Below are 26,062 nucleotides of genomic sequence, written 5' to 3'. Positions count from 1 at the left end.
CTTTTTATTTTGAGAGAATTGTAGATCCACATGCAGTTGCAAAAAATAATACAAAGACATTCCATGGATACTTTATCCAGCTTCCCCCAATAGTAACTTCTTGCATCACTGTAGTATAGTATTTCAACATTGATATAACCGTATACCTTATTAAGACTTAACTGGTTTTGGGGCGCCTGGCTGGCTCAGTAGGTTAAGCCTCTGCCTTTAGCTCAGGTCATGATCCCAGGGTCCTGGGATCAAATCCCACTTCAGGCTCCCTGCTCACTGGGGAGTCTACTTCTCCCTCTCCCCTGCCCCTCCCTCAACCCCCTTGTACTTGCTCTCTTTCTCTCTCTCAAAAGTAGATAAATCTTAAAAAAAAAAAAAAAAGGACTTAATTGGCCTTAGAGTTTTGTGGGTACTGGTTTGTGTGTGTATAGTCTGTGCAGTTTTTTTCCACATGTGTAGATTTGTGTGACCACTACCTCACAGTCAGAACACACAACAGTACCGTCACCAGCATCTCTCCTGCCACCCTCACCTTCCTCACAGCCACCTTCCTCTTCCCCCCCTGCCCAGGCAACCTCTAATCTGTTCTCTGCCTCAGTAATTTTGTCATTTTTTAAAAAAGATTTTATTTATTTATTTGAGAAAGAGAGAGAGAGAATGAGAGGGGGAACGGTCAGAGGGAGAAGCAGGCTCCCTGCTAAGCAGGGAGCCTGACTGGGGACTCGATCCTCAGACTCCAGGGTCATGACCAGAGCTGAAGGTAGTCGCTTCACAACTGAGCCACCCAGGCACCCAGTGATTTTGTCATTTTAAGAATGCTATACAGACCTGTACCCCTGGGGATTAAAAATATATTATATGTTTATAAAAAATAAAAAATTAAAAAAAAAAGAATGCTATACAAATGGAATTACGTAGTATGTAGCTTTTGAGATTGGCTCTTTACAGTGTGCATAATTCCCTTGAGATCCATGTACTTTGTTATGTGTATCAGAACTTTCTTTTTGTGAGTAGCATTCCTGTCACAGATAGTTTTTTTCCTTGTAACAGGGAGTACTATTCCATGCTACAGAGGAAACACAGTCTGTTTAACCATTCATTTGTTGAGGGACATTCTGGATTCTTCCTAGTGTGTAGCTGTTACAAATAAAGCTGCCTTGAACATTTGTTTATAGGATTTGTGTGAGTAAGCTTTCATTTGTCTGGATAAATGCCCAGGAGTGCAGTTGCTGGGTCATATGGTAAGTGCATGTTTAGTTGTATAAGAAACGTCAATACTTTTTTCCAGGGTGGCTCCATACACTTTTACCTTCCCACCAACAATATAGGAGCAATCCTGTTTCTCGGCATTCCTGCCAGTTTTGGGCGTTATCAGTATGTTATCTGAGCCATTCTGATAGGTATGTCTGATATCTCATTGTAGTTTTCATTTGTGTTACCCAATCACTAATGATAGTGTGCTGAGAAGGGATTTTTAAGACTTAATTTTTATCTTAAGAAGATTAGTTTTGAGACAGTGTGGAAAAAAACCCGGATAGGAGGGAGAGACAAAATACAGGGAGCATCCAGGAGGCTCCTAAACCCGTCTCCTTTAGAGAGGCCAGAGGTCTGTGTCCAAGCCTAATAGGAAGGATGTAGGAGAGGGGTTATACTTAGGGGCATCTCTGGAAGAAGAAAGAAGTATTGGGAGGTATGGGATGGGTAGTAAGAATTTATAAGTATGAATCCCCAAACTGAAATATGGGAAGAGAAGAAGATTCAGGAGGTGGAAATGAGTTTCCTCTGAGCATGTTGAATTTGAGCCTGTCCAGATAAAATGATCAGTAGATAGGTAGAGCACAGGCAAAAAAAGTCATCAGTGTGTCCATGTAGGTGAAGCCTGGGGAGTGAGCAAGCTTGCCCAAGGCTGGCTGATAAAAAAGCAGAAAGAGTTGAAACCTGGGAAGCTATTGTGTGGTCTGGTGAAATTTCTGGGGCCAGGGTACCCGTCCAGGTGATAAGAGTAGAACTGACGTTAGGCAGCGTGGTGGCAGCCCAGCTTGTCCTCTACAGCGGGGAAGAACTGGAAATAGAGATACTGTTGTGCCTTTTGACCCCTAAATTATTAAGTCAGCTGCCAGACAGCAAGTTTCCTTCATGTGATCAAATCTTATCTTGAAATAGGAAGGTTAAACCACTTTGATAAAATTTTAGGAGTCCACGTGAATTTCATTTTCATTATCCTTTCATGTTTCCCAGACTTTTAAATTTGAGTACTGTTTTCATGATTTTTATCTTATCCTTCGTACCCTCTGAACTTTTTTTTAGGTAAAGTATTTCTTTTTTTTTTTTTTAAGATTTTATTTATTTATTTGATAGAGAGATCACAAGTTAGGCAGAGAGGCAGGCAGAGAGAGATGGGGAAGCAGGCTCCCTGCTAAGCAGAGAACCTGATGCGGGCCTCGATCCCAAGACCCTGGGATCATGACGTGAGCTGAAGGCAGAGGCTTAACCCACTGAGCCACCCAGGCACCCATGTATTTCTTTTAATCTGCTGGGTTTCTTTTTGCTCAGCCTTGACCAGAGCAATAAAATCACAGGTTTATGCAGCCTGGTCTTTATATACATTAAAATGAATGCGTAACTATCAGATGTTTTTAAAAGTTCTCATATTGCCTAGAATCTTGAATATTACCTGTCAAAACCCCAAATTTCCTAGACACGTTTATCTTGAACTTGTCTCATATGTTAGCAGTTTGCTGACAGAACCAGCAAGATGATAAAATGTTTCTGGTTCAGAGATGGTATAAAAATGGATAATTTAAGTAGTTGGGAAACAGGATGGCTGTGTAAACATGTATTTTTTTAAAAAATGTAAGCAGCTAATTGGTTAGAAATTACAATTTCAGGGGCGCCTGGGTGGCTCAGTGGGTTGGGGCCTCTGCCTTCGGCTCCGGTCATGATCCCAGAGTCCTGGGATCTAGCCCTGCATCAGGCTCTCTGCTCAGCGGGGAGCCTGTTCCCTCCTCTCTCTCTCTCTGCCTGCCTCTCTGCCTGTTAAACAAATAAATAAAATCTTTAAAAAAAAAAATTACAATTTCATGTCACAGGATCATAACTATCATTTCTCTATTAGTTGTTAAGGAGGAAATCTGGAACAGGACCTCTCAGATGCTAGGTATCCATCAGAAATAAAAAACAGCCCCTCCAAGTAACAAAAGATGAGGACCCTTCTGTGGCTCTTATTTCACTTTATGCACCCCCATTAGCCTTTCATGGGTTCAGTTGACATGGAAATGTGAAACTGTGTCAAACCATAAGTCAGAAGCAAAGCACCCAGAAACAAATTCTGATTTTGAACAGGCCATGATTTTTCCTCTCAAGCTTTAAGCAAAGTTGCGGAGTACACAGTTTGCCTATTTCTTTGTGCTGTGACAAAATCTTTCTTTTGGAATACCCATTGGGAAAACTGCTCTCATCAGTCACATCTTCAAATAGTGGTGTCCTATCAGCTTAGAGATAATTAAGGTAAAATCAGTCATCTTCACCCTTCACTTTGTTTAGGACTAATAAGTGAATGCTGGTGGCCACGCACGATTTGAGGCTGAGGAGACATCCTTGAATCCTGAGGTGTGTACGGGAGTGCCTTCTGCTGCTGTTAGTTTTTTGAGCCTAAGGACTAAGCTTGGCATTGGGCTGACATTAGTTGAACCCACATGAAGATCATGTCTAGACTGCTCCTTAACCCTGACTGTGTTTGAAACAGACTCTCCTGGCTCCTTTTCTTACAACTGCATTCAGTATACACTTGGAGATCACTAACACCACAAGCCCTGGTTGGTTTGTTTGAAGATGTGATGTTTATTCATCTTTTGTTCAGCATTCTCCAAGATGCACACACAGTCCTGAACAAAGTGGGCTGGAGCAGATGAAGAGAAACTGTTGGGGGGACCTGCCTGTCCTGGTACACAGAACGTGAAACTCCTAGACATGTACCTAGATGACTGTCATTTTGGTGCTGTGGAAATTAGCAAGAAGGAAAGAATGCTTTGGTCTCCGAGATCAGGGAAGACTTTAGGAGGAGGTGGCACCGATTGGAGACTTGAGGAATAGGGAGAATGTGGAGGAATGAAGAACTGGCTGAAGAAATCTCTGTGGATAGGGAGGAGGAGGCCCTGTTGGCTTTATGCATGAAGTGTGGACTTGCAGATGTAGGGGGATGGGTCAGTGAGTTTCAGATGCTGTGTGTGTTCTTGAATAATGGGCCAAAGAGTTTGGATTTTAGTTGCTTTAAGTTAAAACTTAAGCAGAAGTAGGACAAAGCTGTTTGATACTTCTCTAAGCTTTTTCATCGTGGTGGTTGTTTTTGCTTGAGGTTCTCAGGCCAAAGCCAAGGGTGACTTGTTTTTCACAAGCATGTCTAATCTAGGAAAAAAGGAAGAATGGAAATAAGCAGAAGTTAACTCATATGCCATTATGACTGCTCACTCTTTTTTTCCCTTCTCTCAAAAGCGCACCAATGGTGAAATTTTCTTTCTACCAAGTTAGAATATTCTGCCGGTAGAAAAGGTAGCAAAGCAAGTACACATAAAGTCCATTGACCTTCACTTGTGTTTCCTTTAGTTCCATGTTAGACTGACCCTCTAGCCTTGGTTGGAGTTTTCATAATTAATGATTTGAAGTATTTTGGTGAGCTGAAGTTATATCCCAGGGCTCAAGGATGTGAGTCTAATCTCTCACCAAGAAATATGATTCTAAGGCATATTATTACAAATGAATTGTGGTCTCAATATACGCTCTTAGCAACTTCTAGAAGATTACAGCAGAAAACATAGATCACCCTTAACCCCTCTACCTAGCAACAACCACTGTTACAAAGTAGTTTCGTCTAGTACATTACACTTTCAGAGATTTGAACTCTGAATTCAGCTTTTCTGTATGGACTAAGGGTATGTGAATTTAACCTATGCTCTTGTGTTTTCAGAGTTAAGAATATTACCTGGGAGTCCACTTGCTGTTAGGAAGGAGAAGCAGGATGAAGGAGATTAGTATTTGCGGTCTCTGCATTATTTTTCTCTTGATTGGTACTCAGTGACTCAGCAGATTTTCTGGGCAGTTATTGATAGGATGAGTAGGAACACCTACTCCCCCCCCCTTTTCCCTATAAAGCTTTATAAAGCTCCATCGGGGTGTGATACGGTGATCTGGCATGGTGCCAGGTGTAGGTTTCCAATAGCAGCCCAGAGTCCTCTGGTGGAGATGACAACAGCTCTGTCATTGGTGTAGAGCCCCAGTGGTTTTCCTGCGTGGTGAAATGACTCTACAGAGCCGTGGTCTCCGGAGGTTGGCCTGCTGCCGTGATCAGGAGCCCTTTCTGCTGTCTGCAGTAGGGCTGCTGCCTGCCGCTTTCCTAGGAAATGCTGCTTCAGGCAAACAAATATAGCCTGTTGGCCTGAGTTAAAGGAGCTTTCTGCCAAAAGGGAAGAAAAGTATTGGAACAGCTTCCTGTATGTTAAGCAGCTTTAAATACCTGAGTCTTTATTTTGTTAAGATATATAATTGGGATGTTACAAATGGTTAATGAAAACTTGTTCAGTGAAATCTTGGTTCTGCTTTTAGGTAGCCTTCTGCTAAGGCTTTCTTTCATGTCTTACCATTTTTTTTTTTTCCCTTTCTCTTAATCAGAAATAAAAACGTCAATGCCAGGAACAGGAAACAGGGCCTCCAGAAGTCTTTGCAATGATCAAACCTGTCAATATCAAAATGACAGATTAATATGAAGTTAATTCGGTACACTGAAATTCACTAATTAGCAGAATTAAGCTTGTCCGTCCTTTCCCTTCTTATCCTCTTTTTAGGGAGTTAGTCTATTTAGTTAATTAGATCTTTATATATGTTTTAATTATTTAAGATTATTTTGTAAATTAGCAGCTCAAGTAATCAGCTTAACTCTCCTTAGATATCAGATGAGAAAACTTTGTTTACTGAAGCAGAAACGGTGTTGAGCAGACACTTGGTTTTCTTAAGTGTTGTGTTCTCAAAGTAGAAAAAGAGTGAGGCTGCCCCAGTCTTCACTTTTGTGTTTGCTTCTCACCCTGGTCGGGGGCTGCCGCTTGTGCTGCAGGGTGGGGTCACATGACAGATGTACTAAGCCTTGGTCGTGGGCGTATGCATGGTACTAGCCACTGAAGGAAGTTTTACCTACAAATTATACTTTGGATTTTATTTTTTTATTTTTTAAAGATTTTATTTATTTATTTGACAGGCAGAGATCACAAGTAGGCAGAGAGGCAGGCAGAGAGAGGAAGGGAAGCAGGCTCCCTGCTGTGCAGAGAGCCCGATGCAGGGCTCGATCTCAGGACCCCGGGATCATGACCTGAGCCGAAGGCAGCGGCTTAACCCACTGAGCCACCCAGGCGCCCCAAGGACTTTATTTTTTTTTTTTTAAAGCTAAAGCCTGGCTGTCTTGAAGAGATTTTGTGAAATGCCAAAGAGCAAAACTCTACTTTCTAAATCTAATTCTCAGCCTAGGCTGCATATTAAAATCACCTGGAGAACATTAAAAACCATGCCTCTGCAGGGCCCTATCCCAGAACCATTAAACAGTCTCTGGAGTAACGCTCAGGCAGGCATCCATGTTGTTTTAAAGCGGCCGTGGTGATCCGGATGTGTAGCCAGCACAGAGAGCCTCTGCTGTAGATCTCACGAAGTAAAATTTCTTCTTATCCCCTCAGCCAGTGGGGCTCCCAAGTGTTTCCTGTAAGTCGCTTTTTCTCCCTGGGTTCATTTTCAGTTTAATTCTTTGAGACCTTATCATTGTAATAACAACATTAATCTCACACCCCAGCATAATAGGAACTTTGAGTAAGTTCCTTGGAATTAAGCTTACGAAACAAGTGAAAGCTCTCCAATTCCTGAGGATTACTGGAAGATGCTAGATTATGAGCTGCAGGAAAATACTTGTTTACCATGAAGTTGGTGTTAAGTTCTACCCAGTGGTCTTCTGGATGAACTCATGAATTGCCTTCTAGAATTTTGCTATCCCTCTGGACTGAAGTGGCCACTAATGTGGAAGTTCTTAAGAAAAAAGCTGACGATAGTCAAGATCATGTTCCTAATCCATTGCAATAAGGATGGGATGAGAACTGGGAGAGGAGATGTCCTTGGTCGTTCTCTTTGTCTTGTTTGAGGTAGGGAGGATGGGAATGCCTGAAGTCAATTGGTCTTGGGAGAGTATCACATTTTCAGTTTCTTTTCTAATTTAAAATAAAATTTTAATTTCTTTTTAACTTAATTTTTAAGATTTTGAGTCTCTTGATCATATAAGAGTTCCTCTTAATAAATTCGTCTGTCTAGATGTTTGTCATAAAGGCATCTACAGGGTAGAAAAGCTTTTTTCTAGGGCCAGAAATGTTTCTAAGAGGCTGCCCATTCTGAGTCTGTGTTAAAATCTTGTGAATTAAAGGAGAGGAGGGGGAGAATGTGCTGTAGGATCTGAGGCCCATACTTTCTGAGGTGCCCCAAGTACTGCTATTTTTGTGGGGTGTGCCAGACGGGAGTGGTGCAGCCTTTAATCCCCTTGGAAGCCGAGAGGCGCCTCTGCACTGCCAGTCTGTTCCTGCGCTCCCTGCATTCAGGAACAACTTGGATGAGTCCTTAGCTGCTGGGTTTAGGAAGGCTGCCCCACTCTTGTCCTGCTGTCAGGAAGGGATTGTGCAGCCTGGGGAACGATTTCTGGCCCCTGGTATCTTGTCCCCGGGGCCTCCATGCAGGGCTAAGCCCACGGTTGCCTTGTCAGCAGACGTTCCACTCTGGCAGCCAGTTCAAATGAGACAAACGAGTTAAGCTGTGTGATAGGTGCAGCAATGATCCCAGCCTTGGGGATGGTGCTAGTGTGCCCCTCGGGGGGGCAAGTCTCTTGTGCAAGGATCTCCCTTTGCTTATGCGTCAGATTGTCCTTGTTTCACTCACCCGATGGACATGAATAAGACTGTGTGTCTCCCTGACCTTTATTTGATTTCGTGGGCCCCTTTGAGCTCCCCAGAACCGCCCCCCCCACCATTGTGCTCCATCAGCATCGCCTTAGTAGGGCAAAAAATGCTCAGCATCTCCTAGCTACATAATCCTTGGGAAGATATAAGTGGTGGTAGTATTTCCTGCTCTCATGTTTTCTCAGCTCCCAGATCAAGCAGTATTTTTCCCTTTGGAATGAATCTGCTGCTGCAGCTACCTTTCTCTGGCCGAGTCATCCTGCCGTGGAGCGCCTTTCGGTCTGCAGTGCGTGTTAAGAGAAATAAAGAGAAATGGGTGCCCTTACCCACTCTCCAGAGAAACTTTAAAGAGTGACTTCTAAAAAGAATTTAAAGTACTGTAACATAACAAGTACATCCCCCTAGATCAGCACAGGTGAAATCCTAACTAGGTGAACTGGTTAGCCATGTAGGGCTACCTGAGCACCACTGACACTTTGGAGCCAGAGAATTCTTTCTTGTGGGGGGTTGTTCTGTTCTTCGTAGGATGTTCTGCAGCATCCCTGGCCTCTGCCCGCTGGGTGCACAGTTGTGACAACCAGAGATGTCTCCAAACATTGCCAGATGCCCTCAGGGCAAGAAAAATCACCCTCCCTACGTCTACAGGTTCAGAGTTCAGTCCTACAAGCCTGCCCTCCACCCCACAACCTCAGATGCCATTCGCAAGCCCCAGCTAGTTTGTTCCCTATATTTCTGACCGACTGGCTACAGATGGGAGGTTCCAACAACTTTCTCCTTAAACTTCTTTTAATTTGCTAGAGCATCTCACAGAACTCAGGGAGACACTTATGTTTATCAGTTTATTAAAGGATATGATAAAATATATGAACAGCCAGATGAAGAGAAACACAGGGCAAGATAGGGGAAAGGGCATGGACCTCTAGGTGCGCCAGTCTCTTCAAATCTCCATTTGTTCACCACCCTGGAAGCTCTCCAAACCTAGTCTTTTTGAGTTTTTATAGAGATTTCATTACATAGTCATTATTGACAAAGTTATTGGCCATTGGCTGATTCAACCTACAGCCCCGTGGTGGGGGGCAAGACTGAAAGTTCCAACCCTTTAATCACATGGTTGGTTCTCCCAGCAGTCAGTCCCCAACCTTGGATGGAGTCCAAAAGTCTCTTTCATTAAGACAATAAAAGACACCTTTATCACTCTCAGCACTTAGGAAGTTCTAAGGGGTTTTGGAGCCGTGATCCAGTAAGTGTGGATGAAGACCAAACATATATGAAAATATATTTTGGTTATCTGAGTCACCAAATATATTTATCTCTTATAAATCACAGTACCACAAAGGGAAATCTGAATCTCAATTAATTCACCTTTAATCTGTTATTTGTTTGTCCCACCAATATTCACTGAATCATGTTTCTCTACCCTGTTATATTATTTACGTTTTCATATAGTACACCCTTATGGCTTGAATATAGTAATTCCTTTCTCTTGGTTCATTTCCATTTTTAATCCATTCAACCTTTGAATGTTGATAGCTCACTTTACAGAATGTTAATATGGTATGATCAATTTATTTTTACTTTTGAAGAGACATACTTTTTTTTCCTGGCATGTTTGGCCAGGTAAGCTTTTTTAGGAAGCCTAGGGAGAGAAGTTAGGTCAGTAGAATAGTTAGAAGGATAAGACATCTGTGCAGTTACTGGAGGGTGGTATAAGGATAATTTTATTTTATGTTTCAGTATAAGTCTATAATGTATGTATTTTAACATCTGTTTACCTTTGGTTTAAAAATAATCAGGAAGTACATTTTTGCAATTAGGTAAAAGTTTATTTACATTCTGGTGTTCTAATCATGTCCTTGTGACTTTGACTTTGGAAACTACCATTTGCTTATCATGGAGATTAGTTGAGAGAGTCAGAGAGTCATAGTTTATTTTAATCTGATACTCATCCTGGGGAAAAGAGGAGAGCTGTCTGTAAAGGTACATTTGAGGTCATCTTGTACAGTGATGGTTTATTCACTTGTTTTTTTCTTTGAAAGGAAAGTAGCATAGTAATTAAGAGCCTCGGGTCTGGAGCCTGGATTCAGATCCCTGCTGCTACTTAACATCTAAGTGCCTCCCTTTCCTCAGCTGTAAATAGGAGAGATAATAGTCCCTACCTCCTAGGGTTGTTATGAGGATTTAAATAAGTAAGTATCTATAAAGTATTTGAAACAATGCTTGGCACATAGTAAATGCTATGTTGGTTTATTGTAAGTTAGTTTGCCCAAATATTCCTGTCTTCTTAGAGGAAGCAGTTTGCCTTTACAGATCCATGCTAGTTATGAGATCTACAAACATGCTAGTTATGAGGCTACAAACAAGGAAGATTGCCCTAGCTTCCTCTATTTCTTGCTAAAGCCCTGGGATAGGCGGGATAGAGGCAGCATCAGCTCAACGAAATAAAACTCAGAGTACTAAAGCTGACAGTCTTTAGTTAGCTTTAGGGGGTAGGTCATCAAGAGGATGTAACCACCAACTGAACCCATGAGCTGGACCCTTACAATGGGAAGCTCTTCACTCCCATCCCCTGTCCTTGGAATGTGGCTGCCACTTGCCTTTCTGTCTCCCAGGACACAGCCTTGAGATAGTAATGTGCTTTTGAGACCATCTGGACTGTATACGTAACTGAACCTGGTTAGGGCTTCTGTATAAACGTTTAAGATTCTGGCGGGGGGAGTGGAGATCTACTCATCTTGTGGCCACTCAAGAAAAGTCTTGGGGCACCTGGGTGGCTCGGTGGTTTAAGCCTCAGTCTTCGGCTCAGGTCATGATCTCAGGGTCCTAGGATCAAGCCCCACATCTAGCTCTCTGCTCAGCAGGGAGCCTGCTTCCCCCTCACTCTCTCTCTGCCTGCCTCTCTGCCTACTTGTGATCTCTCTGTCAAATAAATAAATAAAATCTTAGAAAGAAAGAAAGAAAGAAAAGTCTCGTATGTAAGTTCCTTTGTTTATTAAATCTGCCACCTACCAGCCTGGAGTGGTTTGGCTCTTTTTATCTCCTTGGCTTGCTTGTATGGGGGCCAGTTTACAAACCAGCAGTCGGCAAGCCAGCCAGGAGACCAACAAAATGGCCACAGGAAAGAGGCATCCTCCTTGAGGGACATCCCTGGTTGGCTATCAACCTGAGGTGGGGAGTGGTGGCCTGTTTGTTAGATGCTTGTGGACTCGCACGAGAGTACTGGGACACCCTAAAAATGCCAGCGGGTTTGATGTACTTTTGAGAAACTACTCCTAGCACACTGCGGCAAAGGAGGGAAAGGGATGTCTCCCACAGTGAGCTGGTCTCTACTGCAGGCAGCTCTGCTAGCCACTGATGCCCAGCGAGAGGCTGAAGTTAGAGAACAGTGTGCACCTGTCCACTACCCTGTGCGCTTCAGAAGTGGCAGACAAGGTGGGAGAGCAAGATAATAAGTTAGAGACCCCAGTGTGCCATTTTGCAAAGCTAGGAGGGTGCTGGCAGCTGTGGATTGAGGTCTGAGCACCTGTGACTAAGCCTGATTAGGACTCAAAGGGGGAAGATTGCTAGAAAGTGAAGAGAACAGAATGAAAGGGACACTATTTTTGGTGATTGACAGTGAAACAGACAAAACGCCAGTGCTGTCCAGCCCCTAATACAGAGGAAAGTTCTAAATACCAATTACTCAAAAAACTCCGAAGAGAAAACTAACACTCTGCCTCCCACTTAAGGTTGTAAATTTTATCATGTCTTTGAAATATAAACACCCCTGGAGATAACCGAAACACTGGCCACAGAGGCTAAATTTATAAATGGGGGAAAAAGAGGCTTTTTAGAATACAGACTGCTATAGAAGTTCCTTTGCCCCAGAAAGCTTTAGCCATGTGAGTGGTGTCTGATTCATGGCTAGAGTTTTGCAATGAAAGCTTTGGGATCTCGGTTTGGGTCTGTCTGCATGTTATGTGTATCAATGGATATATATTATATATGTGATGTTTTTCTATCTCCAGAGGGCATTGTCAGAATTACTGTGTAAAAGAGCTCTATTTAATTGGCTTAAAGAAAAAAGTTTTACAGTGTTTTAAAAAAACTTTTTTTAATTTTAATTCAGTTAGCCAACATCCAGCACATCATTAGTTTTTGATGTAAAGTTCAATGATTCATTAGTTGTGTATAATACCCAGTGCTCATCAGATCACAGTTTTAAGTTTTTTTTGTTTTGTTTTGTTTTTTAAATTTTTTTTTATTTATTTGACAGATCACAAGTAGGCAGAGAGAGAGAGGAGGAGGAGGCAGGCTCTCTGCTGAGCAGAGAGCCTGGTGCGGGACTCGATCCCAGGACCCTGAGATCATGACCCGAGCCGAAGGCAGAGGCTTTAACCACTGAGCCACCCAGGCGCCCCAGTTTTAAGTTTTAATATGAATAAGGTACTCATGTAAAACTGAAACAATTGTATTTCATCTTCTAAAAGGACAAAGTTTTCTTGGACTGTTGGTCTGTTCCTGATGAGATTATGAATGGTTTTTCTTTACCTTTCAAGTAATCTGCCTAGAAAACAAAGGTTCTATGTTTTATGGAAATAATTTCTTGTGCCTCATGTTATCTTTATCAGGTCTTTGATTATTTTAGAAAACTTAGTCTTCTCTATTAAAAGAGCTAAGTTTTTTCCCACAATTCTGTAACTTTCTGTATTAGTTTTTGAAGTCTTTAATTGTCACTTTGGCAAAATGAATAACTAAGTATTGTTTCACAGCAGCCTATAATCTAATCGAGTGTTTTAAGCCTTTTGATATTTTTGACAAAGTTCCCATAAATCAAATTCTAATGAAGTCTTGTTGACTTTGAACTAACTTTGGGATTTTTCAGAGGGTCCCTGGACCGTCTCAAAAGACGAGTTCTCTGTCCTTGTGAGAGGAAGACATTGATCTAATTAGGCCTATTTGGCATGTTAAATTTCATGGCAAGCATTGTCAAATAAGAAGTGATGCTAATCTTTCTTCACATTGCTCCAGAAATTTTACAAAATTCCCAAAGATCTGATATGTCCTGGTATAGTGTTCAGTCATAATCCTAGTTATTATTTTAAAAAGGATGTCACAGAAATAACTAAATTTCTCTCTCCACCATGTTATCATGAACTTTCATCAGATCTTTAACTGTGACCATTTTTAAGTCCTTTGTCAATTATACAGACATGTCTTGTTTTATTCTGATGCTTTTACAAAAGTGCTTCATCTTCAGAGAGATTCATGGAAAAGACTCTGACAGGTACAGGTTTCTGGTAACTAAGATAAGCTTGCCTTCATGTGGGAGGAGCAATAATGGACCTTTCATGTGCTTCCCCAAGGCTACACACACAGCTCCACAGTATGTCATGGGATGGTAGCCTGAGACCTGTCCCTGTTCTCCTTCTCCACATCAGTAAAATGGGCCCATTGCATTGATGATATAATGTTACCATGTGAAGACTTGCCTCTCCTGTGGGACACTGCAGATTTTGCTGGAACACCTGTAAGGGAGAAGATAGGAGTGTACCCACAGGACATTTAAGGCCCAGGCACTACTGTGAAGTTTTTGGGAGTCAAAATGGGCATTATCCCAGAAACTATTGATAAGGTGCAAGTCTGTCCATCCCCTAAGAATGTGAAAGAGCTTCAAGCCTTTGTAGAAGTTTGGGAGTTCTGGAGGACTTTTATTCACCATCTGATGCAGTGCCTCCACCCCTTTTTCCACCTGGCAAAGAAAGGGCATGTGTGGGACTGGGGATCAGAGCAGCTCACCTCTTTGGAGAAGACAAAAATCTAGAGAAGTAGCTTAAAGCCCTAGGCATCTCCCAAGCAGGACTGCCATTTGTGTTAGATGTGTGTGTGATTCTGGAAGATATGGGTCAGGTGCTATGGCAGAGACAACAGAAGGAGAGAGTGTCCCTAGGATTTTGGTCCCAGCCATGTGAGGGAGCAGAAACCTGATAAAACCCCATACCCCATAGTTTCTAGCAGTGTACAGAGCACACCTCCAGGTAGAGCCTCTCAGGCAGCAGCCAGTATAACAGCCAGTGGGCTGAACTCAGAGTGGTTTGGCAGGTGATCATTCATGAGTCCTAGCTGTTAACCCTTTGCCCCAAAAGTTGGGCTCTTCTAAAGGAATTAACCCTCTGGTTTGGACAATGGGAAGCTGAGAAGTGGATGATTATCAGTGGGTCTTTGTGGGGTCAGGATGTGTAGGAGAGCATTTGGGTTTACCTGCAAGAGCCTGAGACAGTCTCAGTGTCTTCCCGCTTATAAGGTTCTGACATGGTGGTGTGAGTCCTTCAGTAGGTGTAGCGGACCTAGTACATGGGAAGAGCAGCCACCATTGTGCCCAGGTGGAATGATTTATTGCTGAGGATGCCAGATTGCCCTTGACATACAGTGATTTGGTTAATGTAGGGACATCATGTTCTCTGTGTTCCAAATAATACCCAAGGCAACTGCCAAAGGAATCTGAGGCCATCCACTGCAGTTCCCAGCTTGTGACAGATTGGCAAATTGATTATATTGGCTCCCTCTGTCAGAGCGAGCGTTCTAAATATGCCTTGGTTTGTGTGAACACTGCATCTGGCCTAACCCAAGCTTTCCCCTGTTGCCATGCAAACTGGGCTGCTACCATGAGGGAATTAGAGAAGCTGGGTACCATGTACAGTTACCCTCAATCAGTCAGACAGTGATTAGTGGTCACACGCCAAAGGTCATGATGTTTATGACTGGGCAAAAGAACATGACATTGAGTTTAGGTTCCATTGCCCCTATAACCTGCAAGTAGTAGGGTTGGTAGAAAGGAAAAATGGAATCTTAAAGCAGCAGACTTAATTACTAATAGATAAAAACCCCTTGGCCAGGTGGATTCAAGTACTGTCCCAGCTTTAATACATTTGTATGATCAACCAGTCAGACCTCTTGTCCCATATGCCAGACTGGGGATCCCTGCTGAGGCACCCAACATTGTAAAGGTATGGATGGCATGGTGAATAGCCATTGTTCCAACTTTCACCATGGATCAACATGTTATGCTGCTGAGAACACCAAACCCCATCATGCCTGGAAATGTGTTATCTATTAGAATTTGCAGTGAGATGTCCCACCTGGATTGGTGAGTTAGTTCACATCCCTGGATGATGAACTGTTCAGTCTCCAGTGGGATCCTGTTGTTGAAACCCATGATGCCTGGAATGGAACATGTGCATTGAAAGAGGGGAAGAGTTGGGTGTCCTGGTCTGGCACATCCCACCCCTGGTCCATCCCCTTAGGCCTACCAGTGCTGCCTCCCTACCAGTATGTATGCTTATGTATGGTGTGTACAACCAGGTCAAGTTCCCAAAGCTGCCAGTCTCCCTCTCGAGGCTGGGTGGGTATGTTCTGTTTTCCACTGATACAGTCATTTGGGTGCTTTCTTTGTTCCCTCCATTGGCCTGGAGGACATTACAGAAATGATAACCAACAATGACTGTCCTTACTGAACACTGAATGTCTCTAATGAGAAAAGCTGTCCTCCAGAATAGAATGGCCTTGGACATTATTACTGCCTTGCCAGGAGGCACCTGTGCCACTGTCCAAACAGAATCCTGTGTGTTCATACCTGATGAGTCTCCAATATATCATTTCTATTAAATCAAACGAGGGCACAAGTAAGTGCCCTGAGTGATCTGACCCCCAGCCTAGGAGACTTAATAAATCAGTGGCTTGGAATATGAGACTCTTGGTGGAAAAGTTAGCACTGATTTTGGGAATCATTACCTTAATCTATGTTTTTTATGTGCCTGTGTTATGGCTGTGGCATCTGCCTCCAGTGCAGCCAGATAGCCACCAAAGGGGCCACCTCCATGCGAGGGAAACTCCTTGCTGACTACTCAGGGCACGCTGTGGAAGAGCTGGTCCTGGGGGTTGGAGTGTTGGGGAAGGTCATCAGGAGGATATGATTGCCCGCTGACCCGTGAGCTCCACCTAGGCAATCACAGGCTCCTGACTTTCTCCGCTGTCCTTGGAACGTAGCTTCTGCTTGCCTTCCCCACTCCAAAAAGCTGTTCCCAGGACACAGCTGTGAGATAGTAGTGTGGTGTTGAGACCATTGGATGGTTTACGTGGCTAAACCCAGTTAAGGTCTCTGCATCAACTCTTAGGGTCTGGTGGGCAGGCACTGAGGTCTCTTCGTCTTGTGGCTGCCTAAGGTAAGCCTCATGTAAATTCCTTTGCTTATTAAACTTGCTGCCTCCCAGTCTAGAGTGGTCTGCCTCTTTCTTCAGGCTCTCCTTGCCCTGCTGTACAAGAACCAGTTTGCAAAGCAACAGTTCTCTTTTGCAGTAATCCTGGACTACATATTCTGTAATAAGGTTAATTGAACAAACTGGATAGATGACTAATTGCTAGGAGCTACACTATTTAATCCTGTAATCCCCCATTATTTAGGAACTTGTCCTAAGTAAACCGGAAAGAAAAACATAAATTATAATTATTGATTATACTGTTAATAATAAGCAAGTGGAGAATCTAAACAGAAATAGAGTAGTTAAGAAGATGCCTCAGTGGTATATCACAGGGTATTCAATGATAATAATGCAGACTGTGAGCCAACATGAAGATATTTTAATTGGCTTTTTTTTTTTTAGAGAGAGAGAGGGAGAGAGCGGATGTGTGCACTTGTGTATGAGCACGTTTGGGGGGGCAGAGGGCGAGAGACAATCATAAGCAGGCTCCACACTCAGCTGGGAGCCCCACCCAGGCCTTGCCTTTACAACCCTGAGATCATGACCTGAGTCGAATTAGATGCTTTACTGACATGAGTCGCCCCTTAATTGACATTTGAAAAGTAGGTCCCAAGCTCTATACTGTGTCAGAGGCCAGGGATACAAGCAAGCGAAAGGTCTTACTTCACTGCAGCCTGCACTCCAGGAGCTCTTATCAGAAGCAACCCATTGCAGTGGTACAGGTATAGGGAAGACATAGGAGGGAGGAGATAGATTTTGTGATCCTGAAAGAGTCAGGAGATTATGACTGAATGCCTCTAAGTAAGAATCTGGCTCAGGTGAAAGGATCAATGGCTCCACTGAGCCTTGGTTGCACTGGGGTAGCTGGTTTCCCACCGTCCCTGCAGGAGGGGCCGCCCCAACCACTGGGTTTTAGGACTGGTCCATGGAGACTGGCCCTTCACAGGGGAACAGGGCAAGGCCAGAAAGGGGGCCCACCCCCTCACCCATCACCCACGTTGTTGGGGAACCTCGTGCTAAACCGTTCATAGACAAGCTGCTTCTGAGTCTGGGTTTGGACCCAGCAGAGCACCTCCCTTGCTGACATGTATAGTTAGCATTTGACACAAGGGTTTGTAAAAAGAAAGAAGAATAACAACTGCCAAAATAAATAAAAGGGTCAGGAAGAGCTAAAGGAAAGAGGAAATAGTTGAGATAGGCTATAAGACTTAGCAGGTGAATAAATTGGTAATATAATGAATATGTATAAAATGTTTATTTTGTGCCCATACTTTGCTAAGCAATTTTCATTATCCCATTAGTTTCTCTCAACACTATGTGGTGGGTGCATGCACCATTGTATAAAGGAGTAAATGGAGCTTTAGGTGACTAAGTAATACACTGAAGGTTGGTGGACCGTGTTTATCTTCTAAAATTCATATCTAAAACCACTATACTTTACAGTGGCCTCCAACAGTGAGAAAAGTCTATCTAGGGAGGTCTTAATGCCTTAAGGCCAAAAAGAAAATAGTTAATTGGAGTAAGAGGATTTTCTTTTGATTTCTTGATAATGTTATTTTAACATTCAATAATTCCTGCCAACAGCTAAAACATTTGCTGCTTATTATTTTGAGAGACCTATCTCTGAAGGACCTAGGTACAGATGTGCATAGATCCTCTCATCTGTCAGATATTTTTTTGTCCTCACGTAAGCAGTAAGATATGAAAACAGGGTAGACAGTATAGGAAGCAGTATAGGAAAAGTGGGCTATGACTTGGAAAGTGGGTCGCTTAGAGTGGCAACTTTTTTTTTTTTTTTTAAGATTTTGCTTATTAGACAGAGATCACAAGTAGGCAGAGAGGCAGGCAGAGAGAGAGGGGGAAGCAGGCTCCCTGCTGAGGAAAGAGCCCGATGTGGGGCTCAATCCCAGGACCCTGAGATCATGATGTGAGCCGAAGACAGAGGCTTAACCCGCTGAGCCACCCAGGCACCCCTAGAGTGGTGACTTTTGATTCTCTTAGGTCAATAATGTAGACTTCTTTGTATCTATACTGTGGGGATTCCTACTCCATGTTTTATTATTTTGTGAAAGTTTGAGGATTGTGCAATTTCAACCACTTTTATGGGGGTTTATCTTTGTCAGGATAAAATTATACTGAGTGCCTTGTTCTAAAATTAAAAGCAGTACAAGTCCCTCAGTCTCTGTTAAAGGCATTTGATAATGCTGGTTTAATACTCATGGTATGGCTGACGTAATGAAACCTTGCCTGCCAACTCTCATCTGAGTCTTTTTATTTTTATTTTTATTATTTGGTGGGGGAAGGGAGGGAGTGGAGAGGGGCAGAGGAAGAGAATCTTGAGCAGGCGCCACGCTCTGTGCGGACCTGATGTGGGGTTCGACCTCACAACCCTGAGATCATGACCTGAGCTGAAACCAAGAGTCGGACACTTAACCAACTGAGCCACCCAGGCACCTCATCATCTGAGTCTTTTTAAAGAGCGTCTGAATTTGGCATTCTCCAACAGAGGAAGTTACTTATGACCCAGGAGGTTATGGAACATGACATCGCTGTATATAGTCAAAGGAACAGAATTCATGCAATAAGAGGATTTTGTTGTTAAGTCCATTCGCTTTTCTGTTCATGGGTTTTGCTGAAAACTGTAAGCTGGCATTTTAGAGATGAAGAAAAATTAGTGTACTATACACATAGAAATGGGCATATTCTTATTTCCATCTGGAACAGTCTTGCATGTAGCTGCTCAGTAAGTCATTTCTTCAAAGAATGCATAAAAGAAGATATGAAGATTTTCATTTCCTCCTAATGTTACTGTGCCATTCTTGTGTGAGAATGTTAAGAGATGGCATGCTAAGTTTTCCTTTTCTGATGCTGCAATGTCAAAAGATTTTATAAAACTCTAACTCTTGAACTTGGTTCTCTTAGAAAGGCAAAAGAACTAGGATAGCTAAACCAATTTTGAGAAGGAAGAATAAAGTTAGAGATGTCACACTACCCTATTTCAAGACTTCATGTATAGCTACAGTAATCAAGTTAGTGGTATCAGTGGAGGGATAGACAAATAGGTCAATGGCATAGAGTCCAGACATCAACCCATACAAGTAGGGTCGACTGATTTTTACATAGGTGCAAAAGCAATTTAATGAAGAGATAGTAGTCTTCAACAAATGGTGCTGAAACAATTCGGCATTTATAGGCCAAAAAAAAAAAAAAGAGTCTTGATCTAAATCTTACACTTTATGCAATAATTAACTCAAGGTGAAAGATCAATCTAAATGTAAATACTATAAAACTTTTAGAAAAAAACATAGAAAAATTTTCATGACCTGGGGTTACATGAAGAGTTCGTAGATATAACATTAAAAAGAACAATCCATAAAACAAACAAAAAATCAACAATTAAGCTTGATCAAAATTTAAAACTTGTGCTCTGTAAATGGCCCTATTAAGAGAGAAAATATATGCAAATCATCTGACAAAAGAGTTGAGTCCATAGTAGATAAAAAATTCTCTAAACACTAAGAAAACAATCCACTTAGACAATGAGCAAAAAACAGATACTTCATCAAAAAACAAGTGTAGGTGGCAATAAGCACAGGAAAAGATGTTTTATTATTAACCATTAGGGTAGTGCAAATCAAAATCAAGATGGGGTACTGGACCACACCTAATTGAGTGGCTTAAATAAAAAAATAATGGTAATACCAGGTGATGGTGAGCATGTGGGGAAACTGGATCTCTCATACATTGTGATGGGAATGTAAAATGATACTTCGATAAAGTAATTTCAGTGACAACTAATGTTTGAATCATAAGTAATGTCCAGCTGCTTTATATACTTCTCATGCTTTCAAAGTTAAAATAAGAAATGAGATCTCTATTCCCATACAGATCTGTAGTGGATATATTTTCCAAGTTTAAGTTACAGTTCCAGCAGGGTGTTCAGACCCTGAATGAAAGACAAAGGAAATTCCCATTATTTCAAGATCCATTTCTGTTAGACATAGTGACGATGGTTGTCCAACATTGTGAATATAATTAATGCCCCTGAGTTGTACACTTAAAAGTGGTCAAGATGGCAGCTTTAATATGTATTTTACCACAATAAACAATTCCGTTTAATTGTGTCTTTTAGAAGCTTCTACCTAGCTTTCAATTAGACGTGATTAATCTGATGTAATAACATAATAAAAGCAAACGTCAAGAGAAAAGTCTAATGGAATTCTCATGCCTTCCAAAAGATAAATATGCTCAACTAAAATCATGTATTCATGGGTTGATTTTCAGTACTTAGCTGTATGTGTCTGTATGAAAAAACATTTTCAAAGATGAAATTATAAGAGCTCATTACGAATCAGCCATTAAGAGATGAAGATTTTGATCAATTTTAATTCAAGGGAAAACTACTTTAAACCCCATTAAGTGAAATGTTATTCCTCCATTCTTCTCATTAGTAGATCTGTATTACCAAAAAATGTACTCAATTATTACTATATTTTGAACTTTGTTAATAAACATTTTGTGGAAATTTGTTTTATTTTGTAATATAAGTACTTACGTAATTATCCTCAATTTTGCCTCATGGCCCACAAAGCCTAAAATATTTACTGTCTGGTCCTTTACAGAAAATTTTGCCAACCCCTAGCTTAGAGCATTGATTTTTTTCACTTTTTCTTCTTTTTTTTTTTTTAAAGACTTTATCCATCCATTTGACAGACAGAGATCACAAGTAGGCAGAGAGGCAGGCAGAGAGAGAGAGAGGAGGAAGCAGGCTCCCTGCGAAGCAGAGAGCCCGATGCGGGGCTCGATCCCAGGACCCTGAGACCATGACTTGAGCTGAAGGCAGAGGCTTCAACCCACTGAGCCACCCAGGCGCCCACTTTTTCTTCTTTTTTAATACATGATTTTGAAGAGTTCACAATCTCTGTGTTCTGCTTTAGTCGTATCCTACAAACTTTGGTGTGCTATAATTTCTTACCATTTAGTTCAGAATGTTTGCTAATTTCCATTTGACATCTTCTTTAATTTATGTTATTTATAAGTATGTTGTATAATTTTTTAAAAAGATTTATTTATTCATTTGAGAGATTGAGCAGGGGGAAGGGGCAAAGGGAAGGGAGAGAGAGAATCCTCATGCCCACTCCCTGCTGAGCTTGGAGCCTGACACAAGGCTTGATCTCAGGACCCTGAGATCATGACCTGAGCAGAAATCAAGAGCCGACCACCCAACTGACTGAGCCACCCAGGGACCCCTGCATAATTTCTAAATATTTGGAGATTTTCTTGCTATCTTTGTTACTAAATTTGACTTGACTTCCAAAGTGGTCAGTGTACATATGCCCCATGATGTCAGTCTTTTGAAATTTGTTGAGGTTTGCTTTAAGGCCCAGCATATAGTCCATTTTGGCAGATAGCCAATGTGTACTTGAAGTAATATTATTTTAATTTTTGCCTTCTTCTGAAGCTTTGGATATTCAAGTAAGGGTGGTCCTTACAATATTCCGTACCTACTCTGTACGTATTCCCAGTTTCTACTTCCTTATAGTAGGTATGTTTGTATTTTTAGTGTATCTTTCTCCTTTTTTAACTCAATGGTTTTTTTCTCCTAGTGATTATAGGCAGCTTATAGGTTCAAAAACCAAACCAAAACAAAAACCAAAAAACCCTACCTTTGTTGCGTACTTGACTCTCAGTAGCCTTTAGTTCATTATTAGGTACCACAATCCCTAACCACAAAATAAGTGTCTACCTTGTACCTAAGGACTTTATGTAAGAGTTAATTCTTGGTATTGACTTATTTGTCATGTTGTGTTCTTACTCTCTTGAAACTGCTCTACCTTGTCTTTCTCAAAAGAACAAAAATGTGTTTCCCAGTTGCCCAGGCTGTGTACTTTCCTGATACTTAGCTGTACCTTATCTTATCTGAAGATGCATAACTGTGTTGTGAACTAAAGCTATTGCATTTGAAGAGAGAAGCCGCCTAGACATCCAGGTACCTCCATGCACGAATTCATTTCCGCTAATATCTGAATGGCCTCTGTTCTGTGTGGGAATGAGGTGGTGCCTAAAAACAGACTCTGCCTTGCGTAAGACACAGTGTGGTCGGTGCCGCACCACTTAAACTTTTTCTTGATTTGGGGATCTATTCTTTCTTGCTATTTCACAGTCATTGCTGGAAATCTTTGTGATAATGTGAGAAAAGGATATACTTATTATCCTTATCTGAAGAAAAACATGCCTCTGTTTCAGCAACAGGAAGGGGTACACTTTGAGTTACTTTTTTTTTTTTTAAGATTTTATTTATTTATTTGACAGAAATCACAAGTAGACAGAGAGGCAGGCAGAGAGAGAGAGGAGGAAGCAGGCTCCCTGCTGAGCAGAGAGCCCGATGCGGGGCTCGATCCCAGGACCCTGAGATCATGACCTGAGCTGAAGGCAGAGGCTTTAACCCACTGAGCCACCCAGGCGCCCCGAGTTACTTTTAAAGTAAATAGGGTTAGAGGTGTTCAGATTCTTGGCTCACCCTCTTCTGCCTCATTTAGACTTTGAGTGACAAACCTTTTTGTTAATGTGATTAACTGGTATTTATAAGCTTAATGCTAAGTATGGTTAACTCTGTATTTCAGCACGTGAGACCTTGTGCTTTGTGCTGCAGACATCTGGGTACTGGAGCTCTTCCAGCCGTGCAGCCAGGGTGAGAGCCCCTGTTGTGCTCTCCCTGCTGCTGATAAGGGAGAGAAGGGGGGAGACATGCACATACTGGCTTTTCTGTGTGATAGAGCTGATAATTGGGGGTTATTGTGAAGTTTTCATCATAGAAAATGGGCAGGAGGATTTGCAGTTAGTAGTGAAATGATTGACACTCAGTCCACATTGGGAAATGTAAGAGAAGACATTTTGGTGATAGAGACATATGTCTTAGAAGGTACAACACAAAGAGTGAGCTGTGTATTTTATGTAATGTAAACTGTGGATTTTAGTCAATAGTAACATATCGATACTGGTTCGTCAGTTGTAACAAATGTCCCACCCTCATGCAAGATGTCGCTAATGAGGGAAACAGATGGGGAAGAGATGGAGAGATGAGAAGGTATATGGGAACTCTGTGTGCTTTTTGTTCAATTTTTCTGAACCTAAAAGTGCTCAAGAGTTTAGAAGTTTTAAGTAACTGATTGAATGTCACTTAAGCAAGTTCTTACCGTACAAGTTTGTGTTTAACCCTGACCCTTGGGATTTCTCAGGTAAGAGGAATCTGGTTTGCAGTTTGAGCTGTTCCGTCAGGTTGATTTTCCCCTCTGTTTTTCTGATGTTCATTAACTGTGCTTTCGCCTCTTCTCTCTTTCTCTTTTGAAACAGTTGGAATGCCAAGATGCCTTGGAAACAGCAGCCCGAGCTGAGGGCCTTTCCCTGGATGCCTCCATGCATTCTCAGCTCAGAATCCTGGATGAGGAACATCCCAAGGGAAAGTACCATCATAGCTTAAGTGCTCTGAAGCCCATCCGGACCACTTCCAAGTAAGCGGCTCTGCCGGCTAATGGCTTGTCTGTGAAGCACCAGAAGCATTTTTGAAAATTTGGGCTAAGATTAGATCATTTGGGAAGACCCGTTTTTAGTCAGGAGCTCGGTTTATGAAACAGTGTATCATAAATGCCAGCTAGCCCCTCTCTGTGCATTGACAATTTTGTGCTTTGGGTTTTCTCTCCTCAGACACCAGCACCCAGTGGACAATGCTGGGCTCTTCTCCTGCATGACTTTTTCTTGGCTTTCTCCTCTGGCCCGCATGGCCCACAGGAAGGGGGAGCTCTCAATGGAAGATGTGTGGTCTTTGTCCAAGTACGAGTCTTCTGATGTGAACTGCAGAAGGTAGGCTTCTCTGGTCCACCCTCGTCTCCCATATATTGGGTGCATAGGGCCTGAGCTAGGAGGGGGGATTCCGGCAGTGTGATGCCCTCAGCTCTGTGTTCTTTTAGGATCTGAGCTGTCCTATGGAGGGAGGGTAGCCTGGGAATGACTTTCTCTTTGCTCTTCTGCTTTATCTCCTATTTCACCTTTAATCCTGTTTTAACCACGGGCTTTCTCTCTCTCTCTCAGCCCCGCTTCTCTTCCTGAGTCTACAGGGAAATTATGTTGCTGCCTTGTGACAGAATACATTTTTGTGGTAGCTGATTATCATGACTAAAATCTAGTTTGCAACTTTACATTTGACCACAGGATCCTTCAGAAAGTGTTGGGGGCCCTTGAGAAAGGAAGTTCTTAGTCAGAAATGAATTCTATTCAGGGATAATTTTTTTGGGTGGAAGGAAGGACTTCGGTTCTCATCATTTTCCATATCTGGAGAGGCTCCCTATGTAGAGTAAACATGTAGTTGCCCAGAAAGGGTATTTTCCCCCCGGAAGGCGAGGTCCACATACATAGCTCAAAGAAGAGGCTCATGCGAGTGGTGTCAAAGCCTGGAAACAGAAAGCAATGGCAGGAGGGAATCTAGGGTGTCTGTTCACCTGGGCAGACGTGTAACAGATGACATGTGCCCTTGTTAAGACTAGAGAGACTGTGGCAAGAAGAGCTGAATGAAGTTGGGCCAGACGCTGCTTCCCTCCGAAGGGTTGTGTGGATCTTCTGCCGCACCAGGCTCATCCTCTCCATCGTGTGCCTGATGATCACGCAGCTGGCTGGCTTCAGTGGACCAGTAAGTTCTAACCATCCTTTCTGACAGTCTCCAGGGGCCCGGCCACGGCCAGCTCTAACACGCTTGTTCTGTTGCAGGGGTAGTGCTCACCTGTGGGCTAGTTAGCAGCCTTAGAGATGCCTCTAGGCCTGGTGAAAGGGAACAGTTGATTTTGGAGTGAATGGTGGCTTGTCAGCAGCTGGAACGACGAGGGGCCATGTTGCCAGAGAAGAGTTGGAAACCGGCTTGCTTTCTTGGGGTGGGTGACAGTGAATGATTCCGGCTCTGCGCAGGATGGTGCTTCTTTGCTGTGTGTTGATGTGGAATGACAGTGTTGGTCTGGGGAGAGGTGTCTCGCGGTGCCGTGAGTGGGTGAGAGCAGTATGGTATGGCGCAGTGGCTGGGCTCGAGCTGGTGACGTGCGCCCGGAGGCGGAGTTGTCACGTGGTCCGTGGTTCTGTGGCCAAGGAGCCTGAAGAAACCCGAGGAGTGTTGAGGCTTTTTTTAGAGTCCAACCTGGAGTCTATTTTTAAGTTTTGGTTTGTAGTGTAAACGGTGTGGCAGGTGTCGGGGTGGCAGCCGTGGTTTTTTCCTAGTGTGTACTGAAGCAGAGTAGGTAAGAGAGTGATGTTCACACTGTTTCCTGGACACCTGTTTCTTACACCTGCTGTGCTGCCTGACACTTGAGACTTTGATTAAATCTATTCTCTGCATATTTGCCTTGAGGCATTGGAGCAGTAGTACTACTTATACTGTGCATTTTCCATGTGTGGGTAAGCTGGAGGTTCATGGTCTTGGTAAGTATATGCCTAAGATGCATGGTGATTAGGTAAAACTAATTTGCAGTTTTCCTGTTTTATTTTTGTTGTTGTTTGTTTGTTTGTTTGTTTAAATGTTTGATGCCTTTTTAAAAGTTCTGATCTCTTTTCTGAAGCAGAGAACACTACTTTTCTGGTATTAGGTTTCTATATGAATTGACCAACTAACACACTTTTGTATAAGTTTTAAGAGAGACCATGTAAGTGAATATTATGTTCCTGACCAAAATGGCAAACATTTTCATAGGACCAGCTTCCCCCAAGAAGAGCTTCTGTCATTGTTTCACTACAGGGCTGATGGCTGCTCTGGATCTTCCGTAGCATTCTTTGAGCTGGGGAACAAGGTATATAGGGTTTCTTCATTCCATTTGGCCAGTGCAAGAAATT

The 26,062-nt window shown here is 42.5% G+C and overlaps 1 protein-coding gene across 5 annotated transcripts in view; it reads left to right on the top strand.

Moving 5' to 3' along the window:
* Positions 1-26,062, top strand: part of ABCC5 (ATP binding cassette subfamily C member 5) — an 88,705-nt gene that overhangs the window by 6,997 nt on the left and 55,646 nt on the right. For all 5 annotated transcript variants that reach the window (XM_032875474.1, XM_032875475.1, XM_032875481.1 and 2 more), the window contains exons 3-5: positions 23,549-23,706; positions 23,900-24,055; positions 24,731-24,878. In XM_032875474.1, coding sequence (XP_032731365.1) covers positions 23,549-23,706; positions 23,900-24,055; positions 24,731-24,878 — 462 coding nt within the window. The remainder of the gene's footprint in view (positions 1-23,548; positions 23,707-23,899; positions 24,056-24,730; positions 24,879-26,062) is intronic.

The sequence above is a fragment of the Lontra canadensis genome, unplaced genomic scaffold (genome assembly GCF_010015895.1).
Source record: "Lontra canadensis isolate GAN:19392208 unplaced genomic scaffold, GSC_riverotter_1.0 scaffold56, whole genome shotgun sequence".
Classification (NCBI taxonomy): domain Eukaryota; kingdom Metazoa; phylum Chordata; class Mammalia; order Carnivora; family Mustelidae; genus Lontra; species Lontra canadensis.
Note: the sequence above shows the minus strand (reverse complement) of the source record. Positions and strands in the feature narration are given on the sequence as shown.